At 39.6% G+C, this 18,202-nt stretch overlaps 1 protein-coding gene across 4 annotated transcripts in view; it reads left to right on the forward strand.

The window, feature by feature from the left end:
- Tpgs2 (tubulin polyglutamylase complex subunit 2) overlaps positions 1 to 16,662 on the forward strand; it is a 59,822-nt gene extending 43,160 nt beyond the window's left edge. For 3 of the 4 annotated variants that reach the window (XM_060377586.1, XM_060377589.1, XM_060377587.1), the window contains 5 exons: positions 276 to 363; positions 2,402 to 2,530; positions 12,886 to 12,999; positions 14,641 to 14,801; positions 16,092 to 16,662. In XM_060377586.1, the coding sequence (XP_060233569.1) occupies positions 276 to 363; positions 2,402 to 2,530; positions 12,886 to 12,999; positions 14,641 to 14,801; positions 16,092 to 16,325 (726 nt within the window). In that variant the 3' untranslated portion in view covers positions 16,326 to 16,662. The remainder of the gene's footprint in view (positions 1 to 275; positions 364 to 2,401; positions 2,531 to 12,885; positions 13,000 to 14,640; positions 14,802 to 16,091) is intronic. The other variant, XM_060377588.1, reaches the window with a different exon arrangement.
- Positions 16,663 to 18,202: the final 1,540 nt, after the last annotated feature.

Here is an 18,202-nt window from a genome sequence, read left to right on the forward strand (position 1 = left end):
TTCCTCTTAGCTTTTACCCTCTTTGAGCCCCCTTTCCAGCTAACATGTCATGTCAGAACACAGACATGCTGGACACACAAACACAAAATCAAACTCGTAACTATCTGCTAGGCCCAGAACCTCTGTAGTATTTTGTAGGTAATTATTGTTCTTCGTACTTGGAAGATCTAGATGATGGTAAGCATTGTATGCAGAGCTCTGCGACATAGCCTTCATCCTCAGCCTTCATCCTCTCTCCAAGCCCTGACCTAACAATGAGCAATTTGTGGTTCTAGAAAAACAATTGTGTGATGCCTGAAGATGTGAGAAACTTCTACTTGATGACCAACGGTTTTCATATGACGTGGAGTGTGAAGCTAGATGGTAAGTCAGCCTTCTTGATGTTGGAGAACATTTTCCTGATGGAGAGGTTAGACGAGGCAATCCTGAAGGCCCTTAGAATTGTAATATTCTATACTGTTTTTGTGGGTCTCAAGTGTCAAATCCACAAGCTGTGATTCCTACCCCCTTAAAATGCTAATTGATGCCATCAGTGCTTTACCCACTTTTACCCTGTTTGACCCTGGCTTGTCCTGATCTAGAAACCCAATTTAGAGACTTTTTGGTAGGGGATATCATGAGTCACCACACAGACAACCCAACAACTCAAACATAGAGCATCTGAGAACTCCCTTACCCCTTGGAGCTGCAACAGTACTTCCTTGTTTTCTTGAGACAGCTGACCAAATTTTCCAAGCTCAACTTTATTCTCACCATTGTGCAACTTTAAGGCACTAACCCTCAAACAAGAGCTTCTTTCTCTCTCTACCTCAATTACCCCAGCCTATGTCACCAAACCTTATTTTCAGGCTTTTATCTAAGACATGTGTCTGTGCCTAATCATTTGCATTACAGATGCAGAAGCCCAGCATGTTACATGCCACAGATTGCAGATAGTGTGTAAACATGAAAGGTGACACACTGCACATATATATGAAATCCCTTCAAAAAGTTTATAAGTTAGCAAGTCCTGAACTAGGCACTGGGACCTAGCATGTGCCTGGCACAGACTTAACAGACCTGACATCAGGAGTCCTTTATTATTTTCAACTCTAGCCACATCCCCACATGTTCTTCAGCCTAGGGAAACACCTATAACTCCACTGCCATTGTTAGTTTAGGAGGAATGTTTTCTGTTGCGCAGAAAAGCTATACAGTTGACTTCTCCCTTTCGTGCCTCTGCCTCCTGCTAGCACATCCAAGTTGCCTTTTTTGATGATTTCCAGAACTTCCTGTCATTCTCCCATACCTAGCCAGAGGTACTTTTTATAGGTTATTAATGAATATCTGATAATATCTTTTACCAATATCGTTATATTCAGTGACTTAAAAATCTTGTTCATAGTTGAATTAGCTCCTTTTCCTTAATTTGTCAATCCTGCTCTTTATCCACATTGCTGAATGGCTTAATGCAGTGTCAGAAAAAGCAACAGGCTAAAGAGATGGCTGGGTGGTTAAGAGCATTTGAGAGGGCCTGAGTTTGATTCTCCCAGTGCCCAGGCAACTCATAATCACCTGTAAATCCAGGTCCACGGGATCCAAGTGACTTTTTTAGCCTCCGTGAGCACCCATACATATGGCAGACACACACACACACACACACACACACACACACACACAATTAAAGAATGTTGTTTTTAAAGGCAGTAGAGGTGGCCTTTGATATTTACTTTAGTGATCTTTCCAGATATGTCATGATCTGTGTGCCTTCACTCATTCCAGCCCTTTTAGATGTCTAAGCCTTTGCATACCACCCTTTTTCCAGCATCTTGTATCAGCAGGAATCTATATAAGGCAACATGTAGTGTGCTGTTCCTTAGTTATGCCTAATCACAACAGACCAGACCAACAAACAAGGTTGCCAAGTTTTCTCTCTCAGGTAAGGGAAAGTGACAAATGGGGAGAGATTTCCTTTTTTTCTTTTTTTGAGAGATTTTCTATCATAAAGGTTTATAATAAAAAGAGAAAGGATCTACTACATAAGCAAAGCCATTGTTCTATTAGAAACTGTAGGTTCTGGCTAATACAAGAAAAAAGTGAGAATATAATTTAAGTCACTTACTCTTCAAATAGAGTTACTGACTCTAGATTTTCTAGCCCTTTTAAATATCCCTTTAAAAACTTTTTTCAATGGCATCATAATAAACAAGGTTGGAACTGTTCATCATCTTTGGCACCTAGTGCCTCTGTTTGCATGAAAGACTAGTACTTTGGATTATATAGTGAATGTACCTCTTCTGTGCACTTTCTATCAGGCTCCTTAGCCATGAAGCCATTCTCAGTGGGCTTATTGGGTTATTCAAGCAAAACTACTTATGGTCACCATTGTCTAAGTTATTTGTCATTCTTTTTATTCCCATAGAGCAAATCATTCCACTGGGAAGCATGGTGATTAACGGCATTTCAAAACTGACTCAACTCATCCAATCTTCCATGTATTCACTTCCTAACTCACCAACTCTGGCAGACCTAGAAGATGATATTCAAGAAGGTACCTGGTAGAACTTTTTGATTTGCGTTAGAAATTAGCTCTCAAGTTTGTAATACTAAGAACTATAGGAATATCCTGTAGAATTATGTAAAATATCTCTCATCCATACCTCTGGAAGTAAGATAGAAGCAGAAAAAAACAAAAAGCCTATATCAACAAAGGAACATTTCATGAAAAAAATTCCAGGGTCATGTCTTTTGGTTTTTTGTGCCCATTTTAATGCCAGACATATAGTAAAGGCACTTAATGAGTGGTTGCTGAGTGATTCTGTGCTGTGGATTAAACTTCACTCAGTAGCTCAAAGCCATGGTGGCACAGGCTTACAATGCTTATACGGGAGAATTGTGCATTGGAATTCAGCCAAGTACACAATGTTATCCTTTTTTAAACAACAGGATTCAAGGAATATGAAAATCTAAATACAGCTGCTTCTGTCTTCGTTACTATCCCTAATCATTTTGCCACTTCAGAATGAACAGATCAGATAGCTACAAGAGACTAACAGCAGTGGTGTGCAAGTAAAGAGTTCTTTAGTCAGCGCTGTGCTTATCTGCTACAGTAAAATCAGTTACACCGTCTTCTGAAGTAGTAGTATATTGTTCCATGAGAATTCTGAGACCAGGCTACTGTGGCTTGACTGAGAAAGGCAGTCTCTCTCAGGCTTCCTGCTGCACCAGACTTTTGGAGTATTCTGTTTGTTGTGTTTTGCTTTTCTTCATGGTTGAGATATATAGGCTTTACCTATAGGCTTCAAGTCTCTGCTTCTGGAGAGAAGAAGAAGAAGAAAAGGCAAGGCAGGGGAAAGATCTTGGCAACATCTAACATTTCTCCTTTTTTATCAGAAAAAAATGGTGTTCTCAAAAGCCATTGACCAGAGCAGTATCAAAAGCAGAGGGGGAGTCTTAGCTGTTTTTATTTCTTCAGTATTATTTCTTCAAATGAAATTGGGAATTAGTTAAGAAAAGGAAAATAGACAAAGAGAATAATGTAAGGCTTCTCACATAACAAGCTGATCAAAGAAGAATAGTACCAGGGGAGTCAAGGGACAGACTGGTTAAGTCATTGATCCTGAAAAAAGAGACTATCACTCAGAGAGCTGTGGGATCCCCAATGGTAAAAGGATTGGTTACATCGCCTTAATATCTATATGACAAGTCTTCTCTAAAAGGCAAAGAGGTAGTTCAATAGACAGGCTAGGTTTTCCTTGTCTTTGAAGTTAGAAGACATGAAGCAAGCTAGAGAAGATATTTTGACAAAACACTTGAGCTAGGATTAGAACCACACTAATTACATAATTAAGGGTATAAAAATGACTGAGCTTTCTAGTTTCTGCTGGGTCCCTGCATTTTATAGTAGTCTTCTAACAACTAGACTTCAGTCTTATTATAGGGCCTAAGAAAGACAGGCATTAAATAAACACTAGTAAAAGAAAATGTATCCACTGTGTAAATGTACCATACTTCTGTATCCATTCCTCCCTTGAGGGACTTCTAGGTTGTTTCCAGATTCTGGCTATTATGAATAGAGCTGCTATGAACATACTTGAGCAAAATGTCCTTATTGAATGGTGGGCCATCTTTTGAGTATATTCCTAAGAGTAGTATAGCTGGATCTTGAGAGAGCACTGTTCCTAATTTTCTGAAATAGCGCTAGATTGATTTCCAAAGTGGTTGTACAAGGTTACATTCCCACCAGCAATGGAGGAGGGTCCCCCTTTCTCCATATCCTCTCCAGCATGCATCATCCTTGAGCTTTTTGATCTTTGCCATTCTGATGGCTGTGAGTGAAATCTCAAGGTCATTTTGATTTGCATTTTCCAAATGATTAAGATGCTGAGCATTTCTTTAAGTGTTTCTCTGCCATTCAGTATTCCTCTGTTGAGAATTCTGTTTAGTGCTGTACCCCATTTTTTAAATGTTTTTAATTTATTTTTATATTAATTACAGTTTATTTACTTTGTGTCCCAGCTGTAGCCCCCTTCCTCATTCCCTCCCAATCCAACTCTCCCTTCCCCATCTCCTCCTTGCCCCTCTTTAAGTCCACTTATAGGGGAGGTCCTCCTCCCCGTCCATCTGACCCTAGCTTACTCAGGTCTCACCAGGACTGGCTACAATGTCCTCCTCTGTGGCCTCGCTGGGCTGTTCCTCCCACGGGCAGGCTAGGGAGGTCAAAGAGCTAGCCATGGGGTTCATGCTAGAGACAGTTCCTGTTCCCCTTACTAGGGAAGCCAATTGGATACTGAGCTGCCATGGGCTACATCCAAACAGGGGTTCTACATTATATCCGTGCATGGTCACTGGTTGGAATATCAGTCTCAGACAGGCCCCTGTGCCCAGATATATTTGGTCCTTGTGGAGCTCCTGTCCTCTCCAGGTCTTGCTAACTCCCCGTTCTTTCATATGATTCCCTGCACTCTGCCCAAAGTTTGGTTATGAGTCTCAGCATCTGCTTTGATACACTGCTATGTAGAGTCTTTCAGAAGCCCTCTATGGTAGGCTCCTACCCTGCTTCTCGCTTTCTCCTACTTCCAATGTCCATCGTATTTGTCTTTCTAAGTAAGGATTGATCTTCTTACCCTGGGTCCTCCTTCTTGTATAGTTTCTTTAGGTGTACAGATTTTAGTGTGTTTACACTATCTTATCTTATAGGTCTAGTATCCACTTTTAAGTGAGTATATACCATGTGTGTCTTTTTGCTTCTGGGATACCTCACTCAGGATGATCTTTTCTAGGTCCCACCATTTGCCTGCAAATTTCATGATTTCCTTGTTTTTAATTGCTGAGTAGTATTCCATTGTGTAAAAGTACCACAATTTCTGTATCCATTCCTCCATTGACATCTGGGTTGTTTTCAGGTTCTGGCTATTACAAATAAAGCTGCTAGAAACATGGTTGAACAAAGGTCCTTGTGTACTTGAGCATCTTTTGGATATATGCCTAGGAGTGGTATAGCTGGATCTTGAGGAATCACTATTCCTAATTGTAAGTGTTTTTCTGCCATTCTACAATCCTCTACAGAGAGTTCTCTGTTTAGCTCCGTACCCCATTTTTTAATTGAATTACTTGATTTGTTTTTTTTTTTAATTTCTTGAGTTCTTTATATATACCAAATATTAGCCCTCTGTCAGATATAGGATTAGTGAAGATCCTTTCCCAGTCTGTATGTAGGCTGTCATTTTGTTTTGATGACAGTGTCTTTTGCTTTACAGAAGATTTTCAGTTTCATGAGGTCCCATTTATTTATTGTTGCTCTTAGAGCCTATGCTGTTGGTGTTCTGTTCAGGAAGTAGTCTCCCGTGCCAATAAGTTCTAGGGTCTTCCCTACTTTTTCTTCTTACCAATTTAATGTCTCTGGTTTTATGTTGAGGTCTTTCATCCACTTGTGCGGGATGATAAATGAGGGTCTATTTTCATTTTTCTGCATGTAGACATTCAGTTGGACCATTTGTTGAAGATACTGTCTTTTTTCCATTGAATGGTTTTGGCTTCTTTGTCAAAAATCAAGTATCCATAGGTGTGTGGGTTTATTTCTGGGTCTTCTATTCTGTTCCATTGACCCACTATTCTGTTTCAATGCCGATACTATGCAGTTTTTATTACTATTACTCTGTAGTACAGCTTGAGATCAGGGATGGAGATACTTCCAGACAATCTGTACAGGATCATTTTAGAAATTCTGAGGTTTTTTTGTTTCTCCATATGAAGTTGAGAATTTTTCTTTCGAGGTCTGTAAAGAATTGTGTTGGTATTTTGATGGAAATTGCATTGAATCTGTAAATTGCTTTTGGAAGAATGGCCATTTTCACTATGTTAATCCTACCAATCTATGAGCACGGGAGATCTTTCCATCTTCTAATATCTTCTTCAATTTCTTTCTTCAGAGATTTGAAGTTTTTATCAAACAGTTCTTTTACTTGCTTGGTTAGAGTCACACCAACGTACTTTTATGTTATTAGTGGCTATTTGTAAAGGGTGTTGTATCCCTAATTTTTTTCTCAGCCCTTTTGTCTTTGGTATACAGAAGGGCTTCTGATTTTTTTTTTTAGTTGATTTTGTATCAGCCACTTTGCTGAAGGTGTTTATCAGCTGGAGGGGTTCTCTGGTTGAATTTTTGGGGTCGCTCATGTATACTATCATATCATCTGCAAATAGTGATACTTTGACTTCTTCCTTTCTGGTTTTTATCCCCTTGATCTCCTTTAGTTGTCTTATTGCTTTAGCTAGGATTTCAAGTCCTATGTTGAAGAGATATGGAGACGGGGGCAGCCTTGCCTTGTCCCTGATTTCAATGGGATTGATTTAAGTTTCTCTCCATTAAGTTTGATGTTGGCTATAGGCTTGCTGCATATTGACTTTGCTATATTTAGGTATGTGCCTTGTATCCCTGATCTCTCTCCAAGACCTTAACCATGAATGGGTGTTGGATTTTGGCGAATACTTTTTCTGCATCTAAGGAGATGATCATGTGGTGTTCTCCTTCAGTTTGTTTATGTGGTTGTACCATTTTTTAATTGGATTACTTGGTTTGTTGGTCTTTAACTTCTTCAGTTCTTTATATATTCTGGATATTAGCCCTCTGTCAGACGTAGGGTAGGTGAAAATCTTTTCCCAGTCTGTAGGCTGTCATTTTGTTCTGATGACAGTGTCCTTTACTTTACAGAAGCTTTTCAGTTTCACCCCATCCACTATTGCGTGGTACTCTAATGGCTACTTTATATTTTCCAAAATGGTTTTATATTTATTATTACAGTGGAAATCTTATTGAAGAATGAGCTTTCCTTCAGCCCTATTTATGTCAGTATTTATTTTTTATTAGTATCAGACTAGATAAACTGAATTTTATTCTAATACAGCACTCTAACAGTCACAGAAATAAAATGAAGTAGAAAGATGGCCTTTTTCCATCCCTTAAAAAAAAAAGAATGACTTTTTATTCTGAGATAACTGTAGATTTTATTGCTTAGCTATTAAAAACAAGAAAATCATGAAGTTTGCAGGCAAATGGTAGGAACTAGAAAAGATCATCCTGAGTGAGGTAATCCAGAAGCAGAAAAACACATATGATACATACTCACTTATAAGTGGTTGTTAGCCATATAATATAGGATAAACAACTAAAATCTATAGTACTAAAGAAGCTAAACAACAAGAAGGACCCTAGGGAAGAAGCTTAATCCTCATTTAGAAAGGCAAACAGGATAGACATCGGAAGTAGGAGAAGACAAGGAACAGGACAGGAGCCTTCCACAGAGGACCTCTGAAAGACTCTACCCACCAGGGTATCAAAAGAGATACTGGGACTCATAGCCAAACTTTGGGCAGAGTGCCAGAATCCTTATGGAAGAAGAGGGAGATAGAAAGACCAGGAGGGGACAGGAACTCCATAAGGAGAACAACAGAGCCAAATACCTGGGCCCAGGGAGGCCTGCAGAGACTGATACTTCAAGGACCTAGAACCCCTATTCAAAGGAAGCCCATTGGCTGCTCAGTTTCCAATTGGTTTCCCTAATAAGGGGTACAGGGGCTGTCTCTGACATGAATTCAGTGGCTGACTCTTTGATCACCTCCCCCTGGGGGGTGCAGCCTTGCCAGGCCACAGAGGAAGATGATACAACCAGCCTTAATGAGACCTGATAAGCTAGGGTTGGATAGAAGGGGAGGAGGTCCTCCCCTATCAGGGAACTAGGGAAGGGACATATGGGGAGAAGATGTAGGGTGGGTAGGACTGGGAGGAGACAAGGAAGGGGGCTGCAGCAGAGATTCAAAACAAATAAATTGTAATAAATAACTATATAAATAAATTAAATTTTAAAAAATAGAAAATGTACTGGGTTAGAGAAATGCCTCAATAGCAGTTAAGAATGGTCTTACAGACAACCCAGGCTCCCAGTATCCACATCAGGCAATTAATAACCATCTGTAACTCCAGTTCCCAGGATTCAAATGTTCTCTGGACCCTGCAGGCACCTGCATTCATGTGGTGCACATAAAACTATACAGCTACATGCACAAGGGAAATAAATAAGTCTTGGGGCTAGGGCTTATCAGTTATAGGGAACCTGACACTTACACACTAGCTCACAACCATCCTTAGCTACAGTTCTCAGGGATCTAATGTCTTCTGAACTCTGCAGATACCAGGGCATGTGCATGGTGCACAATATACACTCAGTAAAAAATACTAATAAACATAAATTAAATAAATCTGAATTCTTTTTGATCACTAGAAGAAAATCTATCTACAGATTGAAAGGATTCATTCAAATTAGAAAAAACGGGAGGAAAGAAAAAGAAGTACTGTCTTAGGGTTTCTATTGCTATGCAAAGACATCACGTCCAAGGCAATTTTTTTTTTTTACCTTTTTTTAATACTTTAAAAAATAATTTATTCACTTTATTTCTTGATTGTAGGCCCCTTTTTCCCCTTCCGCCCTTCCTCTTCTTCCCTTTTCGCCTTCCCTAGTCCACAGAAATGGGGAGCCTTCCTCCCCTAGCATCTAACCCTAGCCTATCAAGTCTCATCAAGACTACCTGTATCTTCTTCCTTTGTGGCCTGGTAAGGCCACCCCACCAGGGGGAAATGATTAACAAGCAGATAACAGTCCATGTCAGAGACAGTCCGTGCTCCCCTTACTAGGGAACGTGGAGACTAAGCTGCCTATCAACTACATCTGAGTAGGGGTTCTAGGTCCTCTCCATGCATGGTCCTTGGTTGGTACATCAGTCTCAGCAGGACCTCCTGGGCCTAGATTATCTGACTCTGTTGTTCTCCTTGTGAAGCTCCTGTCTGCTCTGGGTTCTTCTATGCCCCTACTCTTCCATAAGACCCCCTGTAGTCTGCCCAAAGTTTGACTGTGAGTCTTAGCATCTGCTTAGATCCCCTGTGAGATGAAGTCTTTCAGAGGACATCTGTGGTAGGCTCCTGTTTTGTTCCCTCTCTTCACCTGGTTCTGTTGTCTATTCTATTTGCCGTTCTGCATGAGAATTAGGGTACTCCATGTTATTTAGCTTCTTTAGGTCTGTGGGTTTTAGTATATTTATTCTGTATTATATGGTTATTATCCACTTATAAGTGAATATATACTATGTATGTCTTTCTGGAACTCTTATAAAGGAAAACATTTAATTGGATTTGCTTGCAGTTTCATAGATTTACACCATTATTGTCATGGTGGAAAACATGGCACCATGCAGCTGGACATGGTGCTGGATTGAGGAGCTAAGAGTTCTACATCTGGATCAGCAGGCAGCAGGAAACGAACTGTCTTCAGCTTCTGAGACCTCAAAGCACACCCTGTAGTAATCATGTAGTTCCTCCAACAAAACCACACCTACTCCAAGGCCACACGGTCCATGGGGCCAGTTTTCTTTTTACTCGCAAATCACCACAGGCTTTTGTACACCCTAGTTGGTGGGGAGAGGATGACAAGCTTTTAGGAAAAATAATAAGTACTTGTGAAGGAATGATAATCAAATCAAATTTCTTTGTTCAGTAATGGAAATTAGAAAATAGTGAGAAACATTTAGTGGTTAGTGGGGAACAAAAGAAATGAAAATCTAACAAAGGAATGAATGAATGTCCTGAGTATACAAAGTAAATGTATTGGGTTATAAGATGACCCATAAAAGCCCTACTACTTGGATTGGTGCTGTGAAATGCTATAGTCAAGGAGACAGCTTGAACTAGAAGAAACATCTCTTCTCATGAAGTGAAGCTCAGTGTAAATTGTCCGTCCATTAAAGCAGCCAGAGTTCACAGGAAATGTTAAACCCCAAAATTATACTAAATTGATCCTAATTATTTTCCGTTGAGAAGTCAGGTATAATCCTGTTAGGCATGTCTTTATATTTTATTTGGTCTTTTACCTTTGAAGCTTTTACTAGTCCTTATTTATTCTGTATTGTTTGCTGTTGTAATTATTATGTGGTGAGGGGACTTTTCTCCTGGTCCAGTTTATTTAGTGTTCTATATGTTTCATATACTTTTATAGCCATCTCTTTCTTTTGGTTAGGAAAATTTTTCTTTTATGATTATATTGAAAATATTTCTGGGCCTTTGAGCTGTTATTTTTCTCATTCCTCTATTTTATTATAGGAATAGGTATGGTCTTTTCATCATAGTTTCTCAAATTTCCTGGATGTTTTATAGGTCAAGAATTCTTTATATTTAAATTTTCCTTTGACCAATATATCCATTTTTTATAGTATCTTTAATGCCTGAGATTCTCTCTTGTATTCTCTTGTATTAGTGAATCTATAATAATGATGATGGCATAAGTTTGTCAAATTCTGTAGTTCCTGTTTGCATTTCTAAATTTTTCATTTCCGGGATTTCCTCAGTTTGTGTTTTCTTCATTGCTTCTATTTCCATTTTCAAGTCTTAAATGGTTCTATTTGTTTCCTTCAATTGTTTGTTCATTGTTTTTTTTCCTTGGTTTTCTTTGAGGGATTTATTCATTTCCTCCAATTGTTTGTGTTTTCTTGGCTATAGGGATTTATTCATTTCCTCTTTAAGGACTGTTATCTTCATATAGTTGGTTTAAGAAGCTTTTCTTTTGCTTCAGTTATGTCATACCTGCTGTGGTATGATAGCTGGTGACATATTGCCCTGGATGTATTGATTGTGTCCTTTTGCTGGTGTCAGGGCATCTGGGTTTGAGGTGATTATTGGTCTAGATGCTGATTTATGGACTTGTCTTGGTTGGGTGGGAGTTTTCTTGGTTTCTGTTTCCTCTCCGATTTTCAGAGAATGTGTGTCGGCTAAGTGTTTCCCGTTTTATTGGCATGCTTAGTTGGTATGTTCACAGGGCAGGGTAGGAGGAATTCTTGCTGGTATTGGAGGCCAGGGGACTGAGAGGTCAAGGGGAGATGGTCTGAGGATCCATAGGAGTCATGGATACGGAGGAGTGGATGCTGCAGCTGGTTGCAGTTCTGTTGTAGTACTAGGGCCTACAGACCTACCTCAGACCCTGAGAATTGAGTCTAGGGTAATAGAGTTGGGGAGGTCCACAGGCAACCTACCTTTTCTTCTGGCAAGCATTGCCTGTGGTTGGGCAGTGGGTGTCCACCTGGTTTGAGGGCTAGGACACAGTGATGAGGTAGGAAGAGAAGGCCTGAGCCTAGATATTTAATCTCAGTATCCTGGCAGATACAAACAAAAAGTGTTAGGTAGATGAATTATAGGCTTAAAAGGCTTTTATATAAAAAAAAAAAAAAAGAGGCAGCATTACTCATGGCCTTCTGTTGTTTTTATACATTCTCAGAAAGTAAATTTTACTAAAAAAATATTTAGGTACCTGAAGAAACTCAACCCCAAGAACCAACCTAAATTATAAGTAACATGAAGAAATCAAAGTTTTCTCTCCAGAGTGTTGCTTCAGGTACAGCCTTTAAAGCAGTGTGCTTCTGTTGATGGAATTAACACCAAGGGAAAGCTTTTGAAAGGAACTGAAGACTGATAATGCAGACTTGAAATAGCATTCAGATACTTCTGTTAACAACAGAGTATAATCCCATTGATCCTGCCCAACTTCTTCATAGTTTTTCTTTTCTGGCAGGGTCCCATGTAACCCAGGCTGAACTTGAACTTATTATGTAGCTGAGGGTGACCCTGAACTCGACCCTCCTGGCTGCACCTCCCAAGTGTTAATATTAAGGTTGTACCACCAGACACAGATTCTGCCTGAGAAATCCTAAAAGTAAATCCTAAAAGTAAAGCCAAAGTAATTTAACTGTCTTAAAAACAAAGCTCTAGAATATTTACAGAAGTAGAAGACATTTAGCACTCAACAGTGCAAGGTTAATAATTTCTGGCATCCAATCAAAGATTACCAGGCAGTAAAATAGTTCTAATGGGAAAAAATAAATTAATTAGAACAAATCCAAAACTGACATTTTGGTATTATCAGAGGGTGATAAGATGAATATGTATCAATGGGGGTGGGATAAATTATGAATCATCCACTCCCATAGACCATGCAGCAACCACTAGAAGGATGTACATGACTAGGGCTTCCCACATGGGGTTACTGTGTAGATTTTAAGAAAGAGGTGCATATGATGTCCTATTTTTACACAGTAAATCTAGGGAACAGAAGATGCTTCCATCAGCATCACATGCATATTTCTCTGCCTTTATATGGCTCCATTATCAAGAAGTTCAGTGTTCTTTCCTTATGTCATCTTCCCCCAGGCTGTCTGTCCATTTCTGTTGGTGGTAAGAAAGCCTGATCATCAGTGAAACCCAGGGCATTTTGGGCATAGAATTCTTCACCTTTTTTTCATCTTTGCAACATGTATAGTGCTGTGTCTGAGTTGAGTTTGTTTGAACATTACTATTGATTTCTGGGTTTACAGACAATGAAGACCAGCCAGAGAAGCCTCACTTTGATAATCGCAGTGCAATATTTGAGCTGGATTCGTGCAATGGGAATGGGAAAGTTTGCCTTGTCTACAAAAATGGGAAACCTGGTAAAGATCATTTCCAAAGCATGATCTGCAATAAAGATGTGGTCTTTCCTGAACTTGTCTGTCAGCCATTAGTGAAAAAAATGTTCCCTGAGATGCTTCCAGGTCTCTTCTTTGTGCTGACTCGACCCCTTTGGTCCTCTCTGAGCATCTCCCACTAAGCTAACCTCTATATTCCATCTCCTTGTACAAGTCACTTTGACACAGTCAGTGGGACAGATAAATGAGAAAAGGGTCATGTATTAGATAAGCATTCAGGAAATATGTTACCTCTTTTTTATATTTCTGTCTATAGGCCAGGAAAGAACAATAGGAACCTAAATTACTATTCTCAAGACTCCACGTGAAAACCAAGAAAAGGGTCAGGAGTCAGCTAAATAAGAGACTATGCCCACCTAAACAGAAACTACCACCTGTTCCATAATAGCAGTTGTCTAGGGGCTGAATCTAGAGCTAAACACAGCTAAGCACTCTTCTGACCTATATGGTGCTAGGAAGAGGCATAGACATTAGAAATCACCTCTGGAGAGGAGAGATCATTCCCAGGTAGAAGTGTTAGAGCAAAAAACTTTAGAGCTGTGTTAGGAAAAATTATTGGAATTAGACATTAGGAAGGGGTAGAAGGGCCAGCCAAGCAGAGGGACAAATGGCTTAAAAGCCATATTGTGAAAAAGTTCAGATGATTTGTGGTAATGACAGTTTCACTTTAATGATGAGTGATTTGCCTGAGGGATGAGATGGAGTCTGAATGTCAGCCATTTTCTCTCACGTACAGCTGAGAAAGCCAAGCAAAAATGACTAAAAAGTTGGTCAAAGCTGTTCACTAGAATGGCAGGGTAAAAATGAAAATGGGCTGGTAGTTTTGGAAAAGGAAGAGAGTAAATGAGAAGCCTTTAGCTATTTAGAAAGCTGATAAGCCACAATCGGCTAAAGGTAATAGAAACGGAAGGTCATAAACAGGTGTAAAATAGTGACTGGGTTAGCTGACCTCGGATAGGATATCAAACGAGCAGGATTGCAAGAGTGAGGTGGTAAAGACCAGCAGTTTTCAACCTTTGAGTTTCAGCCCCTTTGGTTGAATGACCCTTTCACAGGGGTCACTAAGACCATGAGAAAAAACAGAAATTTACATTATGATCCGTAACAATAGCAAAATTATAGTTAAGAAGTAACAACAAAAATAATTTTATGGTTGGGGATAGAATTGGAAAGGTTGAGAACTACTGGTATGGATTCTTTTACATTGTTTTTTTGTCTTGTTTTGTTTTTCATACCACTTTTAACTAAGAGATCTCTTTGTAAAAGACTGATCCATTCATTTTATTTCCATCAAAAAAGAGGAGGGAGTGCTGAGCCCACACAGAACTGGAGCATCTGCTAAGTTAGCCTTAATGAACTGCCACATGGCCAAAGCTAGCAGAGAGATTTATGGAATGATCAATCAGGAAGTATCAACTAAATGGATAAAAGCAGCCATGAAAGAGCAGGACAGGAAGGCTAGAAGGGGAAAAGAGGGAAGTTTTATATTTTCAATCCCCTCTACTCTCAATGTATATTGATAACTTTCTCTTAACCACCAATGTATTATAGTTTACTTAAAAGGGAAAATGTATTAAGCTGTCCCTTTCTAATTTGCTATTTTAGGATTAGCTCATGCCACTGAGATCTGGTTCCTAGACAGAGCATTATACTGGCATTTTCTCACAGATACCTTCACTGCCTACTACCGCCTGCTCATCACCCACTTGGGCCTGCCCCAGTGGCAGTATGCCTTCACCCGCTATGGCATTAGCCCACAGGCTAAGGTAAGCAGAGTAATCCTACCATCTCACAATCTGATGTCGTGAGTCTTGTATGGAAATGGTTACATTCCAAATTCCCCAGCTGCAGTAAAAAAAAAAGGGGGGGGGTAGAACCCATATTTTTAATAAACAGGATAGCTTCACATGATTTGGATCTAATTAAATAATCAGGATCTACTGGGGTGTTATTTATAATTAAATGTCACTGAGGACTTGGGTCAAGTTAAGTTCTGTTTTTGGATTGACAGCCAAAAGTTAGGCTCTTAGAAGGATTGATAACTCTCTAATTTCTCTCTGCTCTACCTCCCCATTGGCACAGTTGTCAGTGTGTATGTCCTTCTTGTAAGGCACTAATAGCATTTTTTCTTTGTATCTTTTTGCCAACACATACGTAGCAATTTTGCACTTTCATATTATTCATTTAGCACTCCATTGTGAAGGTGTTTCCATATCACTACCCATAGAGCTGTCTTCTCCTGTGTGTCACAGATTTGGGCATCATTTCAGAGCTGCCTTGAAAACACCAAGTGATGGCTAGAACTTTCAAATGGAATGAACTGGTCTGGTCTAAAGAGAAGTCATAGTGATTTCTTATAGTGCTTAATCAATGAGAAATTGGGAACTACATTCCATTGTAGCTTTACTAGATGCCCTCATTCTTCTCACATTTTTGTAAGAACAGCTTCCATGTTCCATGAAGTTGTTTTGATCACACAATGGCAAAAACATGTGGCTGTCCTCCTGCCCACCCCATCACTTTCTAAGCAATTGCAGGTATAGAGTACCAGCACACAGCTTCCCTTAGGAAAATCTGCACTGGCCTCTATTCCAATACCTGGAGGGATGGTGCTCTGGATATCCATAATGGGCACCATCTGCTATAATGACAAGCAGGAGGACAATGTTCTAAGATGCCAAAAAGTATATTTGGCTTTTTAGTTCTCAAAGGTCATTTATTAGAGGCACTATATGAGCTTTACTAAGGGATGATGAGGTCATTCATTACTTAATGTTAAGTGAAGAACTCATAGATTTTCAAGGCAGTTTTTCATTAAAATGTGTATAAATTGAGTATTACATCACTAGAATGTACCAAAATTGTACTGGACCAGAAATGTTTTAGATTTCATAGCTTTTTGATTCTTAAAATTATCACATGCGCTTTACCAGTTGACCACTCAAAAACAAACAACAAAAACCCTATGTGTTAGTGATGGTCAGTTTATGATATCTGTCCTCTCTCCTCTTTGCCCGTTTTTCCTTCAAACTGTGACTCTCCCTTGTGCCTTACAGCAATGGTTCAGCATGTACAAACCCATCACCTACAACACAAACCTACTCACAGAAGAGCCCGACGCCTTTGTGAACAAGCTGGACCCCAGCAAAGTGTTCAAGAGCAAGAACAAGATCCTAATCCCCAAAAAGAAAGGGCCTGTGCAGCCTGCTACTGGCCAGAAGGGGCCTGGGCCCTTGCCTACTCCTACCACTAAGCCTTCCTCAGGCTCTGGAAACCCTGTCCGAAAATAAGCCTTCCATCAACCTCACAGTGGTAATAGCAGATGCACAGATGCCCTGGGGTGGCCTGACCCTTAAACACTTTGTGACTGTAGACATTCTCCTGAGTGACCAAAGTCTTGGGCCTTTACTCCCACAATCATTTGGAAGGAGTTGGGAAGACCGCACTGAATTCTCCCCAAGGGTCCTTTCCTCTGTAGTTTGTGCCAACCCTGTCTCCAAAACCAGCTAAAACTTTCAGATGAACCTAGAGCTTTCTTATGTCTGTACCCAGTCCTTAATTTGTTAGCAATAATTAGAGAAGTGCACCCCAAATAAATCCATGGCTTGATTCATGAAGCATCAATAATGACTAGTCATGTGACCACCTCAATTATGAAAATTTCACACCCTCAGTTACAGTAGCCACATTTCTAGAATACACATGACAGTGGATTCCATATTGGACAGCACAGAGGTGGGAATATTTTCTGTCATACAAGAGTTTTAGATGGAATTCATGCAGACATTTTCATACTGTTCTTCAGATGAAATAATGTTGATTCCTTAGTTTCATGGGCTGTATGCTTTGAGAAAACAGTTTCAAAGACACAGACTTGCATTTTTTAACAACTTATACCACAAACACATCTCACTTGAGTCATTTTTTTTAAATTCACCACAAAATACCATCAGTTTCCTATAAGGAGTTTTGTTTCCGGCTTTGTATTAATATTTCTACATTTGCCAAAATCATCTTTTGCTATATTTTATCTGTTATATCCCCTGGGCATTTGTTTATAGAAAAAGCCAGTCTGTTCCTAAGAATTTCCAGCTATTTTGTTTATTCACAATTGGGAGCTCTCTCTGCCAACTTCGTCTAGTCTAAGCCTAGAATAGTGTAAAATGCCAAGAGGTCTTTGTAAGTAAGTGTCCTGTTCAAAGGTATTTTCTCATAGAAACATGAAAGTAAGACACTGAGCCAACCCACAGATTTATCTTGTATCCAATATTAGGCATATAACAATTTCTGTGAAGAAGGGTATTACTTTTAGTGAAGAATATCTGATTCCTTCCTCTGCAGTCCTGGCAGTGGGCAGAAGTTACCCCCCCCAGCCCCAATGTTCTTGATGGCTGCGATTTTTGTGCTGCAGTTTTTGTACTGATATTCCAGAGGTAGAATAATGAGTTCTGAGGAGGGACAGACTGCACCCTCCATTTGCAATTGGCCAACTTATTCTTTCTTACCTTTCTATCATGGTGATTGTCTAGGTTTCTTCTTTATGCTGCCTCTACCCACTAGTCCCTATTGTTCTCTACTGGTACTTCCCAACATCACTTTGAATATTTACTGAAAATTTAAAATTCTTGTTCTGGGGCTGGAAAGATAGCCTAGAAGTTGAGAGCATGTACTGCTCATGCAGAGGACCCAAGTTCACTTTCTAGTACTCTTGCCACCTGTAACTCCAATTCCAGGAGGCTCAGTGCCCTTTCTAGCCTCCACGGGCACCTATGCACACACATAAAGAAGGAATAAAAATATTTGAAAAAATTTTTCATTTTTGTTATTCACTATAAGGATACTCAGAAATGGGGTGGGATCATCAGCTTTCCACCTACCACTTTCCGTTCCTTCAGGAAGACTAAGAAGAGTCAGTCATCAAGGATTATGAGAGACTCTGGCTTCATTTGCATTTTTTAATAGTTTAGATAGTGCAATGTAAGTGCTCCAGTGCATTTGGGAGTACATAGAGCTTCATGTTAGCAGTATATTCTGTTGTTTTAAAACATGCTGATATACAACCATAATTTAGCTTATGTTTCAACTTTGCAATTGTTCTGCCTCCATTTTCCCAATGCTGAAGTCTGGGCATGTACCACCATGCCTAGCCACTTCTAATGGAAAAATG

The sequence above is a fragment of the Meriones unguiculatus genome, chromosome 2, assembly GCF_030254825.1.
Source record: "Meriones unguiculatus strain TT.TT164.6M chromosome 2, Bangor_MerUng_6.1, whole genome shotgun sequence".
NCBI classification, from domain to species: Eukaryota; Metazoa; Chordata; class Mammalia; order Rodentia; family Muridae; genus Meriones; species Meriones unguiculatus.